At 48.2% G+C, this 21195-nt stretch overlaps 2 protein-coding genes across 10 annotated transcripts in view; both read right to left on the reverse strand.

Moving 5' to 3' along the window:
* Window positions 1-21195, reverse strand: part of PRSS55 (serine protease 55) — a 162443-nt gene that overhangs the window by 48860 nt on the left and 92388 nt on the right. For 2 of the 5 annotated variants that reach the window (XM_033857576.2, XM_019941383.3), the window contains exons 1-4: window positions 10631-16691; window positions 9575-9654; window positions 8596-8823; window positions 6797-6878 (exon numbers count right to left, since the gene is read on the reverse strand). In XM_033857576.2, the coding sequence (XP_033713467.1) occupies window positions 6797-6878; window positions 8596-8703 (190 nt within the window). In that variant the 5' untranslated portion in view covers window positions 8704-8823; window positions 9575-9654; window positions 10631-16691. Of the gene's footprint in view, window positions 1-6796; window positions 6879-8595; window positions 8824-9574; window positions 9655-10630; window positions 16692-21195 lie in introns of those variants that run through there. The other 3 variants (XM_073805776.1, XM_019941382.3, XM_073805777.1) reach the window with 3 other exon arrangements.
* The window catches only part of MSRA (methionine sulfoxide reductase A), a 370269-nt gene continuing 365918 nt past the window's right edge, over window positions 16845-21195 (reverse strand). For all 5 annotated transcript variants that reach the window (XM_073805778.1, XM_019941385.3, XM_019941386.3 and 2 more), the window contains one exon: window positions 16845-17608. In XM_073805778.1, the coding sequence (XP_073661879.1) occupies window positions 17444-17608 (165 nt within the window). In that variant the 3' untranslated portion in view covers window positions 16845-17443. The remainder of the gene's footprint in view (window positions 17609-21195) is intronic.

Raw genomic sequence — 21195 nt, forward strand, 5'->3', positions numbered from 1 at the left:
ATTGTGTACGGGTCTTGGTGTGGACATGTGTCTTCATGCAATGGTATTTTGATAAAAATGTGAATTCATGCACATACGTGCTGGGAGATTTGGGGATTCTTTGGGATCTGAATGAAGATCATGCATATGCTGTGTTATCCTGTTCAGAACTCTGGGGCCAGCCATGGAAGCCACGTGGTTAAGCCTGGTGACCTTGGGAATTCTTTATCTATGCCCTGTTCCACCTCATATGAACATGTGCCCTCCAGGGCCCCAAAGTTTGTAAACACTTATAGCTGCAATGAAATGTTTGTATCTGCTGAGCTCAAATTCATGTTGTTTTCTAGAGAACAGAGATAAGGAGGCTGTGTCTCCCATTTCAGGCCCCCTCCTGGCAGAGAAAAGATATGTTAGGTTGATGAATTCTAATGCTTTGCTTATAGCTATGAGATGGATAGTAAATGCTTGTTATGTTAAAACTCCACATCGAATAACATGAACTAACTTCCTAATATTTCATCTGCTGTTCGCTTATTCTGATAGGATATCCCCAAGAGCTTTAAAAATAAATTGTAAAGCCTTAAAAAAGCTAGGAAAAGAAAAAGTCCCATAGTCATTTTCCCTAAAATGGAAGTCCATTATGCATAGGATTCTGGAAAACATTTACACCTACAGCTCTTGCCAATCTTTAGTAATAATACTTGTTCTCCACACACCTGTCACGTTCATGGTGATTTCTCATGAGAATATATCTGTGGCTGTATAGTGGGGAAGACTGTATTCAGAGTCGAACTTTATTTAATAAATTGGCCTGTCTACTGCTCAATCTTGCACATTATTCCAACTCAACATATTAGTCTGAACTATTCGAATTTGCCAGTATTAGACCACTTTTGAGCTACTAAACCAGCAACTCTATATGGTTTAACTTAAAACTTCCTACGGTTCCCATACCTTTGCACACATTTTCTGCCCATCTAGAATGCTGTATTAGTTCCTTAGGGCTGCCATAACAAAGTGCCACAAACTGGGTCGTTCAGAACAACAGAAAGTTATTGTCTGGAGTTCTGCAGGCCAGAAGTCCAAAATCAAGGTGTTGGCAGGGTCGTGCCCCCTCGGAAGGGAGGGATCTGTTCTAGACCTCTCTCCCAGCTTCTGGCAGTTCCTTGCCTTGTGGCAGCATAACTCCCATCTCCACATGGCGCTCTCCCTGTGTGGGTTTATGTATCCAAATTTTCCCTTCTTGTAAGGACGCCAGTCATAATGGATTAGGGGCCAACCCTGCTCCATATGACCTCATCTTAATTAATTACATCAGCAATGACCCTGTTTCCAAATAAGGTCATATTTTGAGGTACTAGAGGTTAAGACTTCAACAAATGAATTTGGGGAGGACACCATTCAACCCATAACATACATCTTCTGGCCCTTCCCTAACATCATCTCTCTCAGTGGACTGACTCAGCCCAGACAGGGCTTATTTCTTCCTCTAGAGAATCTTCCCTGGTGGCCTCTTTCCCCACCCACCACACACCTGTGCTCCCCCCACACTGGGTTGGGTGCCCCTCTACAGCTCCCAGTGATACACTTGTCCCAGTGTATTAAGGTGGTGTCTCTGCTCACATGTCTCTCCCAGATTCTAGGAGATGGAGAACAAATATTGTTTATCTTTGCATCATTCTCCAAGCCTGGCGTATAGAAAATGCTCTGTAAAGTGCTAGGTCACCTAGTGGACGAACAAATGAATGAAATATATGAACAAAAGCCACCCTGCAGCCCATCTATGCATGGGTTTTGTATTTTATGCACGTCTTATTCATAGAAACGGCTGGTCAATGTGCTTTCCTTTTCTGGAAGACATGAAATTGGTAGAGAATTAAAATCGTGGGCTTGGTATTTGCCAGGTCCTAGATACATGCACTATCTCACTAATCCAACAATATATTGATGTAAATATTATGACTATCCCCATTTTACAGATGAGTAATCTGAGGCTCAAAGTTCAGGTCCCACTGGTGATGTGAGCTCTCTGCTGTAGGATTCTGAGTCTGTGCTTGCTCCGCTGTATCACCTGACTTGTTTGGACCAGCAGCCTCAGGTCTCTTCTCCTGAGGAAGGCCTTCAACTCTTTTCTTCCTGATGCATTAGTGAGTCTGAGATGCCCTGATTTGCAGAAGCCCGTCTGGTGTGAGGTCCTCCCGCTCCACTGCCTCTGCCCCTGCTTCCACGCGGCCCTCCACATCCCAGAGGGTTGGCTCATGGAATCATCAGGTCCTGGTCCAGGATGCCTCCTGGCTGCCTTGTCTGGACTGTGCTGGCTCCACCCAGTGCCCTATTGTGACCTGGGCATCAGGCTGGGCTGTGAGACTGCAGACACGGAGAGTGAGGCCCTGACTCGTCTTTCTGAATTGGATATGCGCAGTCTCACCTGAAGCTCCTCCACCGACTTGAGTAAAGACCAGGGCCAATGACAGGACGGAGGGACGGACGAGCGGTGCTTCTGCTGCCAGTCGCCCTGCTGCTGCCCTGGTCACACGGCGGCCTGGCACGTAGGTCTCTCATGGTGTTCTTGGGTCTGTGCCTCTCCGGGGCTCTCTCTCCTCGGCGGCCAGGAGAATCACTTGGGGAGCTTGTTCAAAAGGTCAAGTTCTAGGATGCCGATTGTGTAGTACTGGGTGGGATCTGAGGAACTGCACTTTTAATAAGGCCCCTCCAGTGAATCTGATGCTGGGGCCCCTGGACCAGACTTTCAGACCATTGCTCCCCACACACTCCCAACTTTAAAGTTACATGTGGAGAAGCCGTGTCTGCGTCTGTATGTGTGTGTTTGTGCATTTAACATCTATGTTAGGTACCAGAGTTTTCCAGAGTGAAGGGCCAATGTAAGTAAACCATTTGAGAGGGGTAACTAGCTGTCCATCTGGAGATGCGACCTAGCCACGTCCTGCAGCTTTAAGGCCCTGTGTGATCAGAAAAAGGAATTTCTCGGCTGCGTTCTCCTTGAAAACATCCTGAAGGATCATGTGGAGCCTAACTGGTCTAATGCAAAACACAAATAATAGAACTGTAATGACGGCAGCGTCTTAATACCCACTATGGATTCATCTCCCTGAGTCCGGAGAATTTGTGGAGCCTCGTGCTATGCTGTCAGTTTGCTGGTTGACAGATATCAAACCTCTATCACGTGCTGGGAGCTGTTTTAGGAGAGAGATGTTTTATATCAGAGAATGACACACTCAATTCCTACCCTTAAGCAGTTTTGCTATCTAGTGAGGGGAGGGAAGTATTAAACATAGAAATGAATAAATAAATAAGTTAATTCCAGCTCCTGTTAAATGGTATGAAGCAGATGAAACAGGCTAATGCGATGGGAGGTCTGCAGGTGGGAGGTGAGACTGTTCTAAGAGGTGGTCATGGAAAGCCTTCCTGAGATGACAAGACTTGGGCTGAGACCCATCTGATGAGAAGGAGACGTATTTCCAAGCAGAAGTGACAGCAAGTGCAAAGGCCCTGAGACTGAGTGAGCGGGGTATGTTTTAGAGGCAGAGAGGCCAGTGAAGTTGGGGCAGAGTGAATGGGAAGGGGCCACTGGAGAAAGACGGGCTCGTAAAGGCCCAGTGAGGACTTTGGATTTTATTCTGGTCACAGTGGGAAGCCTTCAGAGAGTGAGAAATGAGAGGTGCTTGAGAAAACATTCTGGCTGCTTCAGAGGATAGACTGTGTAGGAGTGGGGATGCAAGAGTGGAAGGAGGGGGACGAGTTAGTGGGCAGGACAGGACGACGGCCTGGATGGGTTTATAGCAGGGGGGATGGAGAGGATGGCTGGTGAAGGACATTGTTTGGTAAAGTTGATGGGACTGACCGATGCACTGCTCGTGGGGAGTGAGGGAAAGAGGAGACGTCAAGGATAACTCTTGCCTAAGCAAACAGACGGGTGTGGTACCATCCAAAGAACTGTGGAAGGCTTACAAGAAAGATGTGGAGTGGGGTCAGGTTCCATAGTTCAGTTTGGGCCACGTCAAGTTTGAGGCACCTCTTAGACGTTCTTGTGAGATACCGAGTAGGGCAGTTGGTTAATGGGTTGGCAGCTCAGTGGAGAGGCCTGAGAGGGTAAACGTGAAAGCATCTGTATAAAGATGATATTTGAAGCCTGGCTAGGATGAGATACTCTAGCCAAAGTGCATAGAGAAAGAAGTGGTCTGAGGATTAAGCCGTGAGTTTTGGAAGAAGAGGTGGATTTGGCAGAAAAGTATGAGAAGGAATGGCCACTGATGCAGGAAGACGACCAGCAGGTACATCCTCCCACTGAAATGTTGCCCAGAGATGACCCCAGATTGAACCAAAAGTCTTGGGCAAACCTCAGACTTCTCTCTCCTTGGTCCAAACTAGAATGAAACCAAATGTCATCCCTCTAAATCAATGTGACATGAAAAAATAGGCATTAGACTGTGTTAATACTTATCTTTGTATTAAAGATGAGGACATTGAGGCTCAGAGAGGTTAAATCAGTGGCTCCAAGTCACACAGCTAGCCAATGGAGCCGACTCAGAACTTCTGACTCCAAATCTCACTCCTTCCCTCTTCACCAGGCACCCTGCCAGCTAGGAAATTTCCAGGCTAAAACCAGTGCCTTCTGCAGACTTGAGTTGTTTCTCCAATCATGCTTCTCTTTTTCTCATGGTGACCAATATATTGAAAGGGTCTTTCGGGGCAAAAAGAATTTCTGAGACACCCTGATGGTGCAGGCAAAGAGAAGACACTCAACTAAAAAGCTGAGATGAGACCTCCCTATCTTAATTTGTTTGGTCACATCTCTGGGTCTGGATCAACCAGTCACTTGGCAAAAATCTACAGTCTGCAGTGATTTCACTGCAGTGGGATTTGCAAGGGAAGATTTCTGAACTCCCTCACCAGGAGTTTGATCTGGAGTGCTGGCGGACGTAAGACTTCATTTGGTTTTTTATCTACAGACTATATATATAAACCCCTTAGGCTCCCAGGAACTCTCCTAAGATTCACAACCATGGGTCTCTTATTTTTCCAGGCCAGCCCCAATTCTAATTTTCAACAAAGTTGAGCCATTGAGCATGTAAAAATATAGAAGAACTTTTGGACTTGCATAAGACTTTTCATGTAAATACATTCACGTTTCAGTCTGCATGACCACTGGCAGCCTGACATCAATATCAATACAGCATTTAAACTGTTGTACTGAAAATCACATACCTCTTAAGGAAGAATTCAGAATAAGGAAGCTAAAGTTTGCTTCAATGTTTATATGTAAGAATTTTAAGAAAAATAGTTATTTATTTATTTATTTTTTGCGGTACGGGGGCCTCTCACTGTTGTGGCCTCTCCCGTTGCGGAGCACAGGCTCCAGACGCGCAGGCTCAGCGGCCATGGCTCACGGGCCCAGCCGCTCCGTGGCATGTGGGATCCTCCCGGACTGGGGCACGAACCCGCATCCCTTGCATCGGCAGGCGGACTCCCAACCACTGCGCCACCAGGGAAGCCCCTTATGTTTTATATTAATGTAATTTAAGTAAAAATGTTTCCCCCTCGTCATTTTAAACTGTAAAAGTAGAGTATTTTAGAACTGGGAAAAACCTTAGAGATGATTTTATTGAGTCCCCTCATTTTAAGGTGAGAAAATTGAAGAACCTAGAGGTAGCCTATTCCACTATAGAGAACTCTATGAAGTGCATTTTTATATTGAAAAATATACAAATTCCCCGGGCTCCCAGGGACTCCCCTAAATTAACCACAGGCCCCAGATTGTTCCAGGTCACCCTCAGTTCTGTGTAATGTCCAACAAAGTGTAATGTAACAATATGGCAGAATTTTTATACTGTAAGATCTTTTCATGCCAACATATGGTTTTCACCCACTGACACTGGATCTGAGCAAGTCTGATACCACGTCTTTAAGAAAACCCTGCAGGAGTCTGAAGCCCCGTCCTTTTATGTTCCCTATAATGAGGCTTCCCAACATGCTAGTTACTCACCTCTGAACATGCTCCATTTGTTAATGCTATTCTTACACCTCGAGGCCCCAGACCAACGACCGTCAAATGCTACCGTCCAGGAAGTGGAGTGCTTATCGGTCAGGTCATCTCATCAGCATCTTGTGGTTGATATTTTCATATGAAAAACTTCCAAGTCAAAGTTCCTCTCACAACCTCGAGTTTGGGATCTATTATTTTTTTTGACTGGAGTTGCAAGACTTTATTTCTAGTCCTTGTTGAGTTCAGTATTGACGGTTCATGCCCAGGACTCAGATGTGATCAGATAGTTTTCAATCTCTATTCTGTAATCTATTAAATATCACTTCTTGCTCAGTTTTGTGTCATGATTATGCACTTTTTCCCCCAAGTGTCAGACGACTTTTTACCCATTTAAGTTTTAAAGGCATCTGTTAGTACCAGCTTGGCCTGGTATCCTACTGCCGCTCCGACACCTCCGAACCGTCAGCGGAAAATGCCAACAGATCTCGCTTTCTCTTTTGTGTTGAACATCTTGTTCTACACAGAGGGTGGCAGGCTGCCACTGCCCACCAATCAGATAGCTCCAGGTGAAACCTTCTTCCCACCTCACTCAGAAAGCCTCCCTTCCGGGATACAGTCAGTGATCAAGGCTTTAGATGTAATCTCTCAGCCAGTTTGATGTTCGCCTTAGAGAGAAATCATCCAAACCCCATACCAACATTTTAGCCAAATAAGATTCTCAAAGAATTGAGTGGATGATTTGCCGAAATATAGACATACCATGCAAGCTACGAGCAAGATGAATAAACAACTGGGCTTTAGAACCAGACATACCTGCCCGAAAAATCCCCATCTGTCTCTTGTAAGCTGAATGGTCTTCAGCAATCACGTGATCTCTCCAAGACTGTTTCTTCGTCTGTGAAACGGGGGTAATAAAACACAGCTCAGAGGTTTGCTGGCATTATTAAGTGTCTCTCACACACAGTACAGAGGCTGACTCATGGTAGGTGCTCAGTAAGCGGCTCTCATTATGGAGCAAAAGATTAATATATGGGGCTTTTAAATTATTAAGCCAATTTGACTACTAATCACTGGTAATTCTGTTTAAATATTCATAAACTATTATTTTAATTAAGTATTTAAAAAATTTTCCAGAGATCCAGCATTGTTTTCTTGTATATTAAGTCCAAGATTCCCTTGTTGGCTCTGAAAATTCAACCTTTTCATCTGAGGTTGGGCTGCAGGTTCCTTACAATGTGTGGTCTTCCTTGACAGGAGCAATGGGAATCCCTCACAGAGATTACAGTTTAATGGGGGAAGTAGACTTTAACAGTTTCACAAATGCTTCAGCACTGTTGCTAGTGTCCTGAGGGGAAGGTGGGGTGTTGAGTAAGAAAGTTATACTGAGGGTAGCTGGTGTAATCTTAAAAGGCAAGGAAGGAGCTAAGATTTGAGGGATACACAGGAGTTACACAGGCAAAGAGGAGCAAGACAGATGAGGGAGGAGCCTGTCTTTCTGGCAGGAGCATGGGGAAGAGCCCCGAGATGGGAAGAAGCAGAGCACTTCCGGGGAGCTGAAGGGCCCGGGAAGTCGGAGGAGAGAAACCCAAAGGCAGAGATGAGAGGCAGCAGTGGTGGTGACTGGTGGTGGTGCCGATGTGCAATGGCGGCGGTAAAACGTGTAGTGCTGAGTGGTGTGGTTGATGGTGACGTGTGGTGGGGACATACATGGTGGCGAGGCTGTGTGGTGATGGTACCATGTGTGCCGTAGAGATGGTTTGAATAGATATACCTCTCAAATGAGACTCTTCTGTGAAATATCATGAATGTCATGGACTTTTCTCCCCAGGTATAAGTATGGTTAACACTTAGGCAGTTTGCCCAGTGGTTATGAGAACAGACTCCAGAGACAGACTGCCTAAGTTCAAATCTCAGCTTAGTCATTTATTAGCTGTTGGTCTTGGCCAGTTGTCCTAACCTTAAACTTGCCTTTGTTGTCTACCCTTTAAAATGAGATGATGATAATTTCAACTATCTTGTGAGGTTTTTATGAGAATTAATTAATTTAGAACAGAATGGTGCCTGGCAAGTAGTAAGCAGTCAACATTTTAGATTTTATGATGTTTATTGTTCCCCATTACTCAAATGATGTTGGAAACCCACTAGAAGCTGTCAAAACAATCCTATCACATAGGAAATGCCAAAATTTAAATTTCTCTCAAGGTGCAACTGGGATGATCTTTAGAATTAAAATTGGGTGAAACACGGTGGTGTGCAGAAATCACAACAGAAAATGCAGGAATCAGTTGGGAAAGGAGGGGCTGGTCAATTTCCCTTGGGCTTCCCTACTAGGGTGCAAGAGCAAGATCCGGCCCCAGGGTTTGTGGCTGTGTGCCCTTCCTCACAGGCCCTCAGACGGAGACCCTTCCAGGAGACCCTTCCAAGAAGCACAGCTACGGTGAAGGCACCCAAAAGCACAATCTCGTAATTGTGGTGCCCTTGGTAGGTGTGCAGGGTATTGTTTTTGTTTGACGGATCTCCCACCTGGTCGTAAACTGGCTGAGTCACTGCTGTCTGTGTGCTGGGGGGTGAGAAAGGGGCATCATACTTAAGTGTCTTCCAAGCCAACCAACCTTGACTGTTGGGCGCTGGGTCTCTCCTCCCTCTTCCTTCTTTCTGCTCTTAGTGAAATGTGGCCAAAGAATAAACAGTTCTGAGAAGTCAGAAGCTTTGGATATCATAGGCGGGGTGCCTGCAGACGCTGTAGATTTCCCATGGCAGACGCGTATCCTTGACGGTGGGAATCATCTCTGTGGAGGATCGATCCTCAGTGTGTGGTGGATTCTAACTGCAGCCCATTGCTTCAAAAACAAAAATAAGTAAGTGTTGCAGATAGAATTTTTTTTCATACCAGTGTGGTAGAATATTTGCCCCGACATGCCTATTATTCACGTTCATCAGCCAGAAAACAAAATACCAGGAGGTAGACACCTGTGTTAAATATCACACTTTGCAGGTGGAAAGAAACCGTTCTCCTCCTAGGGTGTTGCATGGCTGGCTGTGTGGGACCTACATTGCAGAGCAAATGTTCCTTGGGCTTCTCAGCATTTTGCCAGGTGCGTGTAGTCCTGGTCCAAACCCCTAGAGAGTCCCTTCCTAAGCATTTGCTCTCACTCAGGGAGAGAGTGGGCTGACAGAGATCACGGAGTTGGGGAAATCATAGAAGGATTAGGCCCTGAGGGCAGGGTGCCAGGCCTGGCTGCATGGCAGAAGGTGCTGTCTGAGTCCCAGTCTACAAAATATTTTTGCAAAACTTCCAAGGTGTCTGTGATATAGCCAGTCAGCTTTTCTTGCAAATCAAGTCCCTCAATTACTTATGCCATAGTATGGCTTCCCAGACATTTGTTGATGAAATTTACAAGTGAATTTGCCCAAGCAAAGAGCTGTCAGGGCAAGAGCTGGTTGGCCAGAGGGCAGGCTAGGCACTCAGGTCAGGCTCCTCCCCCCTGGCTCCGTGTCAGGTGCAGAGCCGCAGATGCTCTCAGGATCACAGTCTCACACGAGTGCAGGTATTTTCTCCTAAGGCTCACCTTTCACCCTCCCACCACTTACCTATCTTCTCTTTCTTTTGTTTTGGAATAAGATCTACCTTGGAGGTCGTACATGGTAAAGGAAATCTTGACACCGAAAACCTGACAAAGATAAAAGTGGACAAGCTAATTACTCACTATTATTTTGACAGCTGGTTCTACATTAATGACATCGCTTTGCTGTTGCTCAAATCCCCACCGAACCTGGGTGTCAAGAAGGTACCTATCTGCCTTTCAGAGGTCACTGACACAGAGAGATGGAGAAACTGCTGGGAGACTGGATGGGGCACTACTAGTAAGTTACTATAGCCCAACGGGGAGGTGGGGTGGCACCTTGGCTGAGGTTTGCAATGAGAAGCAAAGTCTGGAGGCTCTGCTGGCCTCAGGAGGTCAGCCTCGTGGACCTGGGCGCTTCCGGTTCTCAATTAAGGTCCCACGATGACCCTTCTGCTCAGTCCACATGGGAGCCATCCTCCCTGAGCGCATGTAGCAAGTTTTAGGTCCATGTTGTGAAACAGGAACCCTAAACAGGGCCTCAGGGAAAACCCAGGCAGAGGTGTCCAGAGGCTTCAGGGTGGCTTGGAGGAATGTGGAGGGACATACCAATGGGAAAAGGGGCTGGGCTCTGGGAAGTCCACGCCAATGTCAGCCAGAGCAGCTCCGTTCCAACTGATGGTGCCAGTTGTGCCCCGTGATAAAGGGCTCTGTGGCTAAAATCTCTGAAAGCCATAGGTCCAGGCCAAGGAGGAGGGGATAAACCGAATGTAAATTTGTCCTTCTAGATTTAACCTGTAACCTACTCCTGCCAGTTTGCCCAGCCAACCCACAAAATGGGGTCCTTTTGTCTTCCTTCTTGGTGAATGTGACTTTCCCCATAATCAACAGAGCAGGAAAGATCATATTCCACTCAGTACTGCTCTTCCAAGGAGGCACCCAAATGGCTCTACGTGGATTCCCACGTGGTCCCAAAACTCAGAGCTGTGTCAGATTCCTCCTTGGGAATTGCCCTTAGAAGCTTTTCAATAGCTTCGCAAACAAGGCCACCTTCTTAACTTAGAGTTCCCCATGCTTCATTTACCTCATTTTCTTTGAAACTCCTCTATGATTCAGGCAGTGTTGTAGGCTCCGGGGAGTCAGCAACATACAAAGAGGAACACATCCCCATCTTCGGAAGTGGACATTCTAGGAGTTGGGCTCAGCTAGAGCCCACAGGCAGTGAACTCCTCAAGGACCCCGACACAAGCTTCAAGCCCATCTTTTTGTGCCGTGGGTCCCAGGACAGAACTTGTCATCGTGGGTTCTCTTTACATCCTCATGGATTTGAATGAAACTCCTTTTTAGGACCCTTGCGGGAACCTGGCACCCTTGGCAGGGTGAGAAAATGGTTCACTGAGGCTGAAATCCAGTAGAGACCCAGTCCTAGGAGCTCTTGATTCAGAGAGGGTGGGCTCAAGAGTCTCCCGGACACCCCTCCTACCCCCTCCTCACCCAGTCCAAATCTGGGTCATTGCCGGGGCCACAGAGCAGTTCCCTTGTTGTTGAGGTGAAAAGACATGATGTGGGTGGGTCCTCCAAAGGGACCACGCTGAGCTCAGGGTTCTTTCCCCATCTGCTGCTTCTTTGGGTCAGTTCCTAAGCGAAGTATGGAAACAGTGCTCTGGAAAGTCAACATCCAGCTGATCGACTGGGAAACATGCTTCCCCACGACGCCTCTGCTCACCACGAGCATGCTGTGCGCCGGGGACCTTCAAGGTGGGAAGGACACCTGCAAGGTAACATAGCTTCTCCATGGCCTGGAGAGGGGCTGACCCAGAAAGCTGGCCAGCAGTGCCAGGCTACCTGGCTGCCTTCTTTCTCCTCTGGATAGGAGGTGGATTAAAATAACAGAAACGTGGGCTTCCCTGGTGGCGCAGTGGTCGAGAGTCCGCCTGCCGATGCCGGGGACACGGGTTTGTGCCCCAGTCCCGGAAGATCCCACATGCCGCGGAGTGGCTGGGCCCGTGAGCCATGGCCGCTGAGCCTGAGCATCTGGAGCCTGTGCTCCGCAACGGGAGAGGCCACAACAGTGAGAGGCCCACGTACCACACAAAAATACAAAAAAAACAACAGAAACGTGCTCTCTCCCAGAGGCCAGAAGTCCCAAATCAAGGCATCGGCAGGGCTATGCTCCCTCTGGAGGGTCTAGGGGAGGATCCTTCCTTGCCTTTTCTGGCTTCTGGTGGTTGCGGGCGACCCTGGGCGTTCCTTAGCCTGTAGGTGCAGCCCTCCGGTCTGTACCTCCATCTTCACAGGCCTTCCCCCCTGTATGCGTGTGTCTCCTCTGCTCTCTTCTGATAGGAATACCAGTTATTGGAGTAGGGCCCATGCTAATCCCACAGGACTTCATCTTAATGGAACTAATTACATCTGCACAGATCGTATTTCCAAGTAAGGTCACATTCTGAGGTTCCAGGTGGACATGAATTTGGGAGGGATGCTCTGTAACCAAAGGCAGGCTGTGCAGTCCAGCGGTTAGGGCTGCAGGCTCCCTTAGCTTCCCTCCCAGCTCCTCTACTCACCGCCTGGAGTCCCCTCTGTGCCTGTGCCTTTTCAGATTTCCCCATCTGTAAAATGGGACTACTAAGAGTCCTCCTAGGACTGCTGTGAAGATAAAATGAGTCAACACACTAAAGCATTCAGAGGAGCATAGTGCAGAGGAGGGTCACAGTAAACACTACGAATATTGTTTTCTCCATCATCATCTCTTACATCTGTTCAGTGCTCAAGAGCATACAAACTGCTTCCACAAATACATCAAACTAGCTCTAGGAAGCAGGCCTATTTTAGATGGGAAAAGGAGGACCAGGAAAGCGGACAGCCTTGCAGAAGACACACCAGCAAGGTCAATGACAGACACCGAGTTCCAACCAAGGCACGCTGACTTCAGGGGTGAGAGCCATCTTTTGGGTTCCAGTAGAAACCGGGCTCCAAAGCCAGCAGCCCAGCACGGCCCCGCCCAGATGTGCCTGGTTCATCCACCGCAAAAATGGTGGGAGCCGCCAGGGAGTACAGGCTTGCCATGTATTAGGGCCAGGCATAGTGTTTTATAGGTGTCATGTGCTTACCTTCACACCGTGGTCCTGCGGGAGAGGTACAATCACCACCAGCCTAAAAATGAGCCTCAAAACGCTGAAGAAAAATTTCACATTCTCTCAACCACGTATTCACCCTGGGATCTGAACCAAGGTCTGTTTGGCTCCAGAAATTTAAATTCTTAACTGTACGTCTTTCACGTAGATCTCATCATCCCTAGAGAAGCGAGTGTCATTCTTCATTTTAAAGAAAGGTCATGGGAATTTCCAATGACTTCAAAGAACTGGATGAAGAACAGTTTGGTTCAAAGGAAGCTGATGGGCACAGCAATTTGCTCATGATAACAATCTGGTTTAAAAAAACCAAATAAACCCACACCCTATTTGGGGGGCACTGTTGTTTGTTTTGTATTTTTGGCGTATCATTAAATAGTGCTTCTTTCTGACTCTTCTATGTGTTACTTAATATTTTCAAAAATAGATCTTTGTGAGCTGTGAGACTCTATGTACCGCCTGATTCTATTTCTGTAAAATAATAATGACGTATTTGCATACATGAGGATGTGGAAAGTTACATTTGGCTGAAGAGTTGCCTCTGCATGGTTGAAATTAGAAATGTGGTTTATTTCACCAGTACACAGTAAAGAAAATTCCAGGGGTACAGAGGGGTGTACAGTGAAGAGGAAGTTTACCTCTTATAATTGTTCTCCTGTTCACTCCCTAGAGAAGCAATGTTAACTGTATCTTACCTGAAAATTCTTCTTATACACAATCGTGTGTGTGTGCTTATATATAAATTTACTTATATAACTATGGGTATTCTTCATGTTCTTTTCCCATACCCCAGTTTTCTGATTTTTTGATGAAGATACATTCTTCTTTTTTTTTTTGAAGATACGTTATTCTTTAATAGAAAATTTTAAATGGTCCGAAACGTTTGGGGGTATGAGAGGCAGTGGATTCCTTCCTTTTCATGTCAGTGACGTCTGCTCCACCTGTGCTTATTTGGCAATCTCTTCCATGATGCTTTAAAATTTGTAAATTGCTTAAAAATTGATGTTTTGAACCACAGTCTAACATTTTGACCCAGTTTTTGTACTTTTTGTGTTCTGTATACACAGTCTGTACGCCTGCTGTCTTCAACCAATGACCTAGTATAAGGCATAATGGATTCTGGGTTTCAGTTTTTACTTTTTGCTATCGTAAACAGCACAGGAAGAGCAAAATGAGGTCTTTCTGGGGAAATTGAAAGAATTCTGAAAAAACAAAAAAGTGCTTAGAGGCAGAACGGATTAGAAAAGCACTCCTTGGTATATCAGAATGAATGCATGTCACAGGATGATGATGATGATGGATATTTATTTTTTGACCAAATTGTCATTCATCACCATTGCTTTTGACCAAACTGTTCGCTCCCTTTTCTGACAGTCACAGAGCTGGGAGTATAGGCATGTTGTTGGAGAGCCCATCAAAGGTAGAAACATCCACCCATCCTCCAATGACACCAGAAGTGCTTTGTGCCTCGCGCCAGGCGCCCACCCCTCAACAGGCTGTAAGAGCAACTTGCCACAATCCCTTCCACTCCCAAACAACTCTTCTCTCCTAGGGTGACAGTGGGGGGGCCTCTGGTTTGCCAGAAAAAAACCAACACAAGCAAATGGTACCAGCTGGGCATTGTCAGCTGGGGAGTGGGCTGCGGCCGGAAGAAACTACCTGGAGTATACACGAAGGTGTCTAGTTATCTGTCATGGATTGAGAAGGAGACGAAGCTGTCAAAAAGGCCCTACAAGCATGAACCGGACTCCAGGGAAAGTTTGCTTCTATCACCCTGGGCCATCTTGTTACTGTATTTTGTGATGTTTCTATTATCCCCATGATTAAACACTGCATTGCCTCACAACCAAGTGTCCTTCTCAGTCTGGGGGGTAAGGTCAAGGGTGGGGTGCAGGTTGCGAGGAGGGATTCTCATATGAATAGCTGTGCCTGAAATAATCATATACCTATAGGAGCGCTTCAAATATACCTGGGACCCACTCAGAGGCCTATGGTTCCCCTGGGACTCAGGCAGGTCACCAACTTCAGCTTGAGGCCTCTCCAAAGTTTGGGTGGAGCATCTTTCCACAGGGAGGGGTATGCCAAGGATCTCTGAAACAGAAGGCCTATTCTCTCCCTCTCTCACAAGCAGATATCTTCCACAGCTTCTTTCATTTCCTTTGCTCCTGCAATGAGAACATTACAGCTCCTTGCTTCCCCTTCATTTGTAAGCTCATCCCTGAGACCTGCAGACTTGATCTCTAGAAGGGTCCTTGTTCTTTACCTTCCTTTGCTTCTACCTGGTTCAGAGCCTCAGTACCTGCTGCTTTGGGCCCTCAGAGACCATGAGTAACAATGCTGAGATTCAGGATCAGGAAATCACTGACGAAGAAATGTCCTAGAGATGAGGTGGGAAAGAAACACACAGCTTATTGGTTTTTCTGTTGTTGTCATTGAGTTGTATGAGCTATTTGTATATGTTGGAAATTACGCCCTTGTCAGTCCAATCAAAAAATAGGCAGAAGACCTAAATAGACATTTCTCCAAAGAAGACATACAGATGGCCAACAGGCACGTGAAGTGATGCTCAACATCACTAATTCTTAGAGAAATGCAAATCGAAACTACAATGAGGTATCACCTCACACCAGTCAGAATGGCCATCATTAAAGAGTTTACAGATAACAAACGCTGGAGAGGGTGTGGAGAAAAGGGAAGCCTCCCACACTGCTGGTGGGAATGTAAATTGATACAGCCACTATGGAGAACAGTATGGAGGTTCCTCGAAAAACTAAAAATAGAGCTACCATATGACCCTGCAATCCCACTCCTGGGCATATGTCTGGAGAAATCTCTAATGTTCATAGCAGCACTATTCACAATAGCCAAGACATGGAAGCAACCTAAATGTCCATCAACTGGTGAATGGATAAAGAAGATGTGGGGTGTGTGTGTGTGTGTGTGTGTGTGTGTGTGTGTGTGTGTGTGTGTGTATATATATATATAAATATTACTCAGACATAAAAAAATTAAATAATACCATTTGCAACAGCATAGATGGACCTAGAAATTATCATACTAAGTGAAGTAAATCAGAAAGAGAAAGACAAATACCCTATGACATCACTTATATGTGGAATCTAAAATATGACACAAATGAACTTATTTACAAAACAGAAACAGACTCACAGACTTTGAGAACAAATTTAACGGTTACCAAAGGGAAAGGGGGCGGGGGAGGGATAAATTAGAATCAAATTTTTTAATCCTATTAACATGTCCTTAGAAGACTCTGCATGGTCTGGCTCTTCCTAACTCTCTGAGATACTTCTCCACAATACCTTCCTCATTAACACTATTCCAGCCCCACTGGCCTTTCTGTTTCTCAAACACCACAAAATCCCCCCTGTTTTGGGCCATTTATACTTCCTGGTCCTTGTATTTGGAACGCTTTTCCTTCAAGCAACCACAGTGGGGATGCTGACAGTGATTAGGGATAGCTACTCCACTTAAGTATTCTTCAGGTGTTTAGGGCACAGCAGAATTCCAAGAGGGAAAAGAAAGAAATGGGCTATATCCAGGGGGAACCATGTCTTATTTCTTAGTCCATCTCCTGCCCCCAGAGCTCCGCTCTCCTCTCCCAACTCGTGTGTCCGTTTCTCCTTTGCATCGTTCAGATCATTCAGTTCTCAACTTACGTGTCACCACCTTACAGACCTCACCGCTTCACCACCTCCCCTAACCAGCGTGGCAAACACAGCTCTCAACACAACTCCTAGCACCCAGACACAACTTAACATCTTGCCCTATTCACCATCTTCCTATCATTTCTCAGGACCAGCAATTATCTTACTTATTCATGTGTTTACCTGTTTATTGTGTACTTCCCCCATCCCTGGTCTTGAATATAAAGACTCTTTAGGGCAGGGATTCCATGTGTCTGCTCTCTAGAATAGCCCCTGATGTGACAGCTGTAATTGGCATGTTGAAAACAGCTATTATTACTAAAGTTGCAAGAAGCTAGAGGTGTACCTGTTTTCTAAAGATTTCAATCAGATTTCCTGTTTGGGGGAAAATGATTCTTAAGACTTTTTCCCTCGCAAGCTCTTTGAGAGCTCTAAAGTTTATCTTACAATACTTAGAAATATCCTACCTAAACAAGTAAAAGACAGATGAGATATCAGACAGTTTGTATTATTCGACTGTAGACTTTTATTAGAACAAGCACTTCTCATAGCTGTGAGCAAAGCGTTAAAATTCATCAAGCTAACTCACATCTCTTCTCTGCCACGAGGAGAGCCGAAAAGAGAGAGAAAGCCCTTTACACACGTATAGGATCAGCTGGGCAAAGTATTTCAGTGAATGATTCATTGTGGCTATAAATGTTTGCGAATTTTAAGGCACTGGAGGGCAGGAGGGCTCATGAGGTGGGACAGGGCACAGATAAAGGACGCCCTATCCCCTCCAACGATCTCCCAGCTTGGTTCCCGCGGCAGGCACCCAGGCACAAGAAGGGTGAACACTGATTATTCATTATTCTCGTTCAGACACCAAATGAGCCAAAAAATTTCACAGCTCTCCTCCCACCATAACTTATTAGAAGATAAATTACGTGTTATCAGCTTGCCACTGCACTTCATGTAAATTACACCTCAATAAAGCAGACTTTTATGAATGCCTTTGTGCACTTCAAAAAGCACCTGATGGTGAATGAACCACAAAAGAATTGCCCGATTCGTTGGAAGCATTTTTGCTGTGACCTCAAGGGCTGAACATGTGGGGAGAAATTACTTTTTAATACCCAGCGGGCAGGACACTCCGGTGCCCCCGAGGCCGCAGTACCCGTTGGGGATCTTGCTCAGGTACTGCTGGTGGTAATCCTCTGCGTAGTAGAAAGTCTGTCCCTCCCGGATGTCGGTGGTGATCAGGCCAAAGCCGTGCTCTGACAGAACCTGTGGAGGGAAAGGCACCATGAGGACCCGAAGTGCAGGGATCCCGGGAAGGAGGAGGGCCAGGAGGTCAGGATGGGAGGGGCAGACACGTGGCTGGGGGTGCGCAGCGGTCCTTGGGGCCCGGGCTCGGCCACTTCCCTGCTGGGTTATTCTGGGCAGCCATCTCCCTTCGTGTGCCCCAGGGCGCTGGGGTCTGAAATCCGGGTTGGGTTTGATTGGGTTTGGTTCTGACTGTAAGTTATGCTCTACCCTCTACAGCACCTCTGCCTCCGTGGGTGTCGGGAGCCCTGGTTTGGGCCCTGTGGGTCTGTGTGAAGCCACCCTGTTTCCAGGGGAAGCAGCAGGGCCGTGTGGCTCCCCGGCTGCCCTGGGGAGGCTGGGGTCCCTGAGGGGATTGGCGCCTGGCTGCGGTGAGAGGGGATGGCGGGGCAGGAGGGGGCGGGGAGGCTGCAGCAGCAGCCAGTGCCGACCCCTCTGCCCCCTCACAGGCTGGACAGAGGACCCCCTCGCCGGCTGTGGCTCTGGGCAGCAGGGACCCCGCCAGGATGCCTGGAGGGCAGGGGCCACCTGGGGTCCGGGCTCTGCCGCTCCAGGCTGGAGCCTCTGGGGAGTGAGGGCAGGGGAGGACGTGGCCTGAGGGCCTGGTCGGTTCCTCACCACCCTCTGTGACCCAGTTTAAGGCCTGGTGGCATCTGCCGCCAGGCAAGGAACACATGTAAACACCAGTGGGGGAGGAGAGCGGAGCTATTTGGGGCAGGAGACGGATGAAGAACTCGTCATTGTTCCCCATGGATCTTAGCCCGTTTCCTTTCCCTTTTGGATTTCAGCTGTGCCCTATTTCTTTCCTGGTACAGGCTGCTCGGGGTATCTGAGCGCAAGGCAGCAGAGATGCGACCCAGGTTCACTGATTCCATTTTGGACAGGGGTGCGCGGCTGAGCCCCAACTTGTGTTTTCATGATGGAACTGACCAGGCTCTGACCATCGTTGGTCCATTTAAGATGACGTCCTCAAATCGGCACAGCACAGGGAATCCAATTTAATACTCAGCACGAGTCCCTGATTTTCCCTGAGAACCTTCACCTTCTTCCTAAATGTCCGCCCAGCCCTCTGCGCCACAATGAGGCTGACTGCGGATCTGACGCCAGGCAGACCCAGGAGGGGTAAAGGAAGGATCCTGACTAAGGCGGGCGGGTTGGACCCCGCAGCTCAGAGGCGGCCCGTTCCCTTACAAGGGTTAGACAGGAGAACGGCGAGCCATTCTGACTTCAGTTCTGGCAGTTCTGTGTAAACGAGCGATTATCGAGGGTTTACCACATGCCGCGCTCTGGGTTAACTTCAGCCTCACGGCAGCCGGCTGAAGGAAGTATTGATGCTATTATTATCGTCCATATTTAAAAGTCTGTGTCCGATACTGCGTCTTGGCCCCTGACACCCTCGGCTCGCCCTGCTATTGCATTGGCTGCAAGCTGGGAAAACGCATTTCTGACATCCCACCGCCTGCCGCGCCCCGGTTGAGATCCCGCCGATGGGAGAAGGGCACGTGACAGCTGGCGGGTAAATCCGAGGAGAAGCTGTTACCGGCCAGGTGCAGCGGTGGGGATGGGCACGAGCACTGGCAGAGGGCAGACCTGGGGCTCTGACCCCTGTGCTGTGGGCAACCAAAGCCATCGCAATGATTTCTAGCTACTTCTGTAACTTCTTGGCCTCCTGAAACCCAGAGGTGCTGTTCCCTGACCTTCACTCCACCAGCCTTTCAAATGATTCTGGAAGCACCAAAGTCCCTTTGTGAAACCCGCCCCGCTTAAAATATCTCCAACACTTTCTGTTTCTGTGATGAACCGCGACGAACATGGCATTTAGTGCCAGGAATGTTTTCAGGAACCAGAACCTGCGTGAGCACGAGGACCCGGGACTGGTTAACTGTCTGGGCAGACTTCGACTCGGGAGTGACCTCCCGGCTAGTCCTCTGCGCGGGCCTCCTCCCCACTCGCCACCCTCCCGCCTGCCCGCATCTGTCTTCCTCACAAATGGCCATCCTCCTGGTACAAACAAGGACGGCTTTCCCGAGGCCCTGGAGGCCGCAGCCGCCGTCTCCAGAAGCTTCTTTTCCCCGAGGTAGGGAGGCCGGTGCCAGTGGGCGCTATTGCCTTGCTACCCTCCCCCTCTCACGCCAGCTCCGAGCGACCCCTGCCCACGACCACCCCAGGGCAGCATCCTTCCGGGAGCAGCGGGAAGGGAGGTGTGGGGAGGGGGCTGCAGTACCAGAATCCACCACAAGATGGCAGGAAAAACCGAGAATAAAAAGCGATGAAAACCCGCAGGAGACAGACCCACACGCTGCCCTCTTGCACCTCCCATTAGGCTGGGACATTCTGGCCACGTCTGCTCTGCGGTGGACGTCGCCCCCGTACACTGGGCCAGCAGCGTCCAGGCTGAGGCCTCACTTAGCACGGGGCTGTCCTCAGCCTCGCTCTGAAACTGGGGAAAGGGGACAAAAGCGCCCAAAAGAAACTAGATGTACAACAGAGGAAGTGGGAAAACGAAAACCCTATCTTGTCTCTATTTCCCTCCTTCCCAGAGCCCCGGCCCTCTGCTTCCTCACTTGCATCCGGAGGGACACACACACACACACACACCCTAGAGCTGCTGGGAGAGCCGGCTGCTGGTAATAGCTCCTCCTTAAACCCTGATCCCTGGGAGAACCTGCCGGCCCTTCCCTCTTCCTGCTGGGTCCCACCCCACCTCAGCCTCACTCCCTCCCCGTTCTCTAGCTCTTTCCTTTCCCTCTCTGTGTACTATTTTCTTGGGTCGTGTTGACCCCTACATATTTCCTGAACATTCCATTCCCTTGCACACGACCTCCTTAGAATGTTCCCTCTTCTCTACGGCACGAACTCCTACCCACCTCTCAGGACCCAGGTCAAATGTCCCCACCTGTATAAAACCTTTCCTGATTCATTAGGGCTGAAGTTAGTCCATCTTCTAGGCTCCCACGACACTGCCACCCCTTATGGCGCTTGAGACATCGCATCGCAATTATCCACTTCCACTCCCCTCTGGCATTACACGTGCTGGACCGCGTGCTCCTTGACAGTATGGACTGTCTTGTTTCTCTACCTCGTCTCGGCGCATAATGTATCAATATAAGAAATGAGTGAACGAGTCTTGGGGATCTCTTGGCGCTCCTCTTAACCTTCGGGCTTCCACCTGGGTCCCTGCTGCTGCCTCAAGCCAAAGCACCTCCTTGGGGACCTGGGAAGGGGCAGCGAGGAGGAGCTCGGGGACCAGGAAGCTGAGTCTGTCCGTCCCCTCCTTGTCACAGACTCTCGGCCAGTTTCCCAGGGCAGTTTACTCTTTAGACCATGCGTTGCAGCGGCCGTGTCCGTGGAGAGAGGGCCAATCATCTTCCACAGAAGGATGGCCTCAGCATCACCTGCAGCTCCTGAAAAAGCCCTTTCACTCTTTGGGGACGGGGGTGACTGAGGTGATGGGGGTGGTGGGCAATGAAGACCGGGTTATAGATGGTCCCTCTGGCCCCCAAAGTCCAGTGGTCAGTCTGGCCTCATGCCCAAGCTGTGCGGGTGCT

The sequence above is a fragment of the Tursiops truncatus genome, chromosome 6 (assembly GCF_011762595.2).
Source record: "Tursiops truncatus isolate mTurTru1 chromosome 6, mTurTru1.mat.Y, whole genome shotgun sequence".
In the NCBI taxonomy this organism is placed as follows: Eukaryota; Metazoa; Chordata; class Mammalia; order Artiodactyla; family Delphinidae; genus Tursiops; species Tursiops truncatus.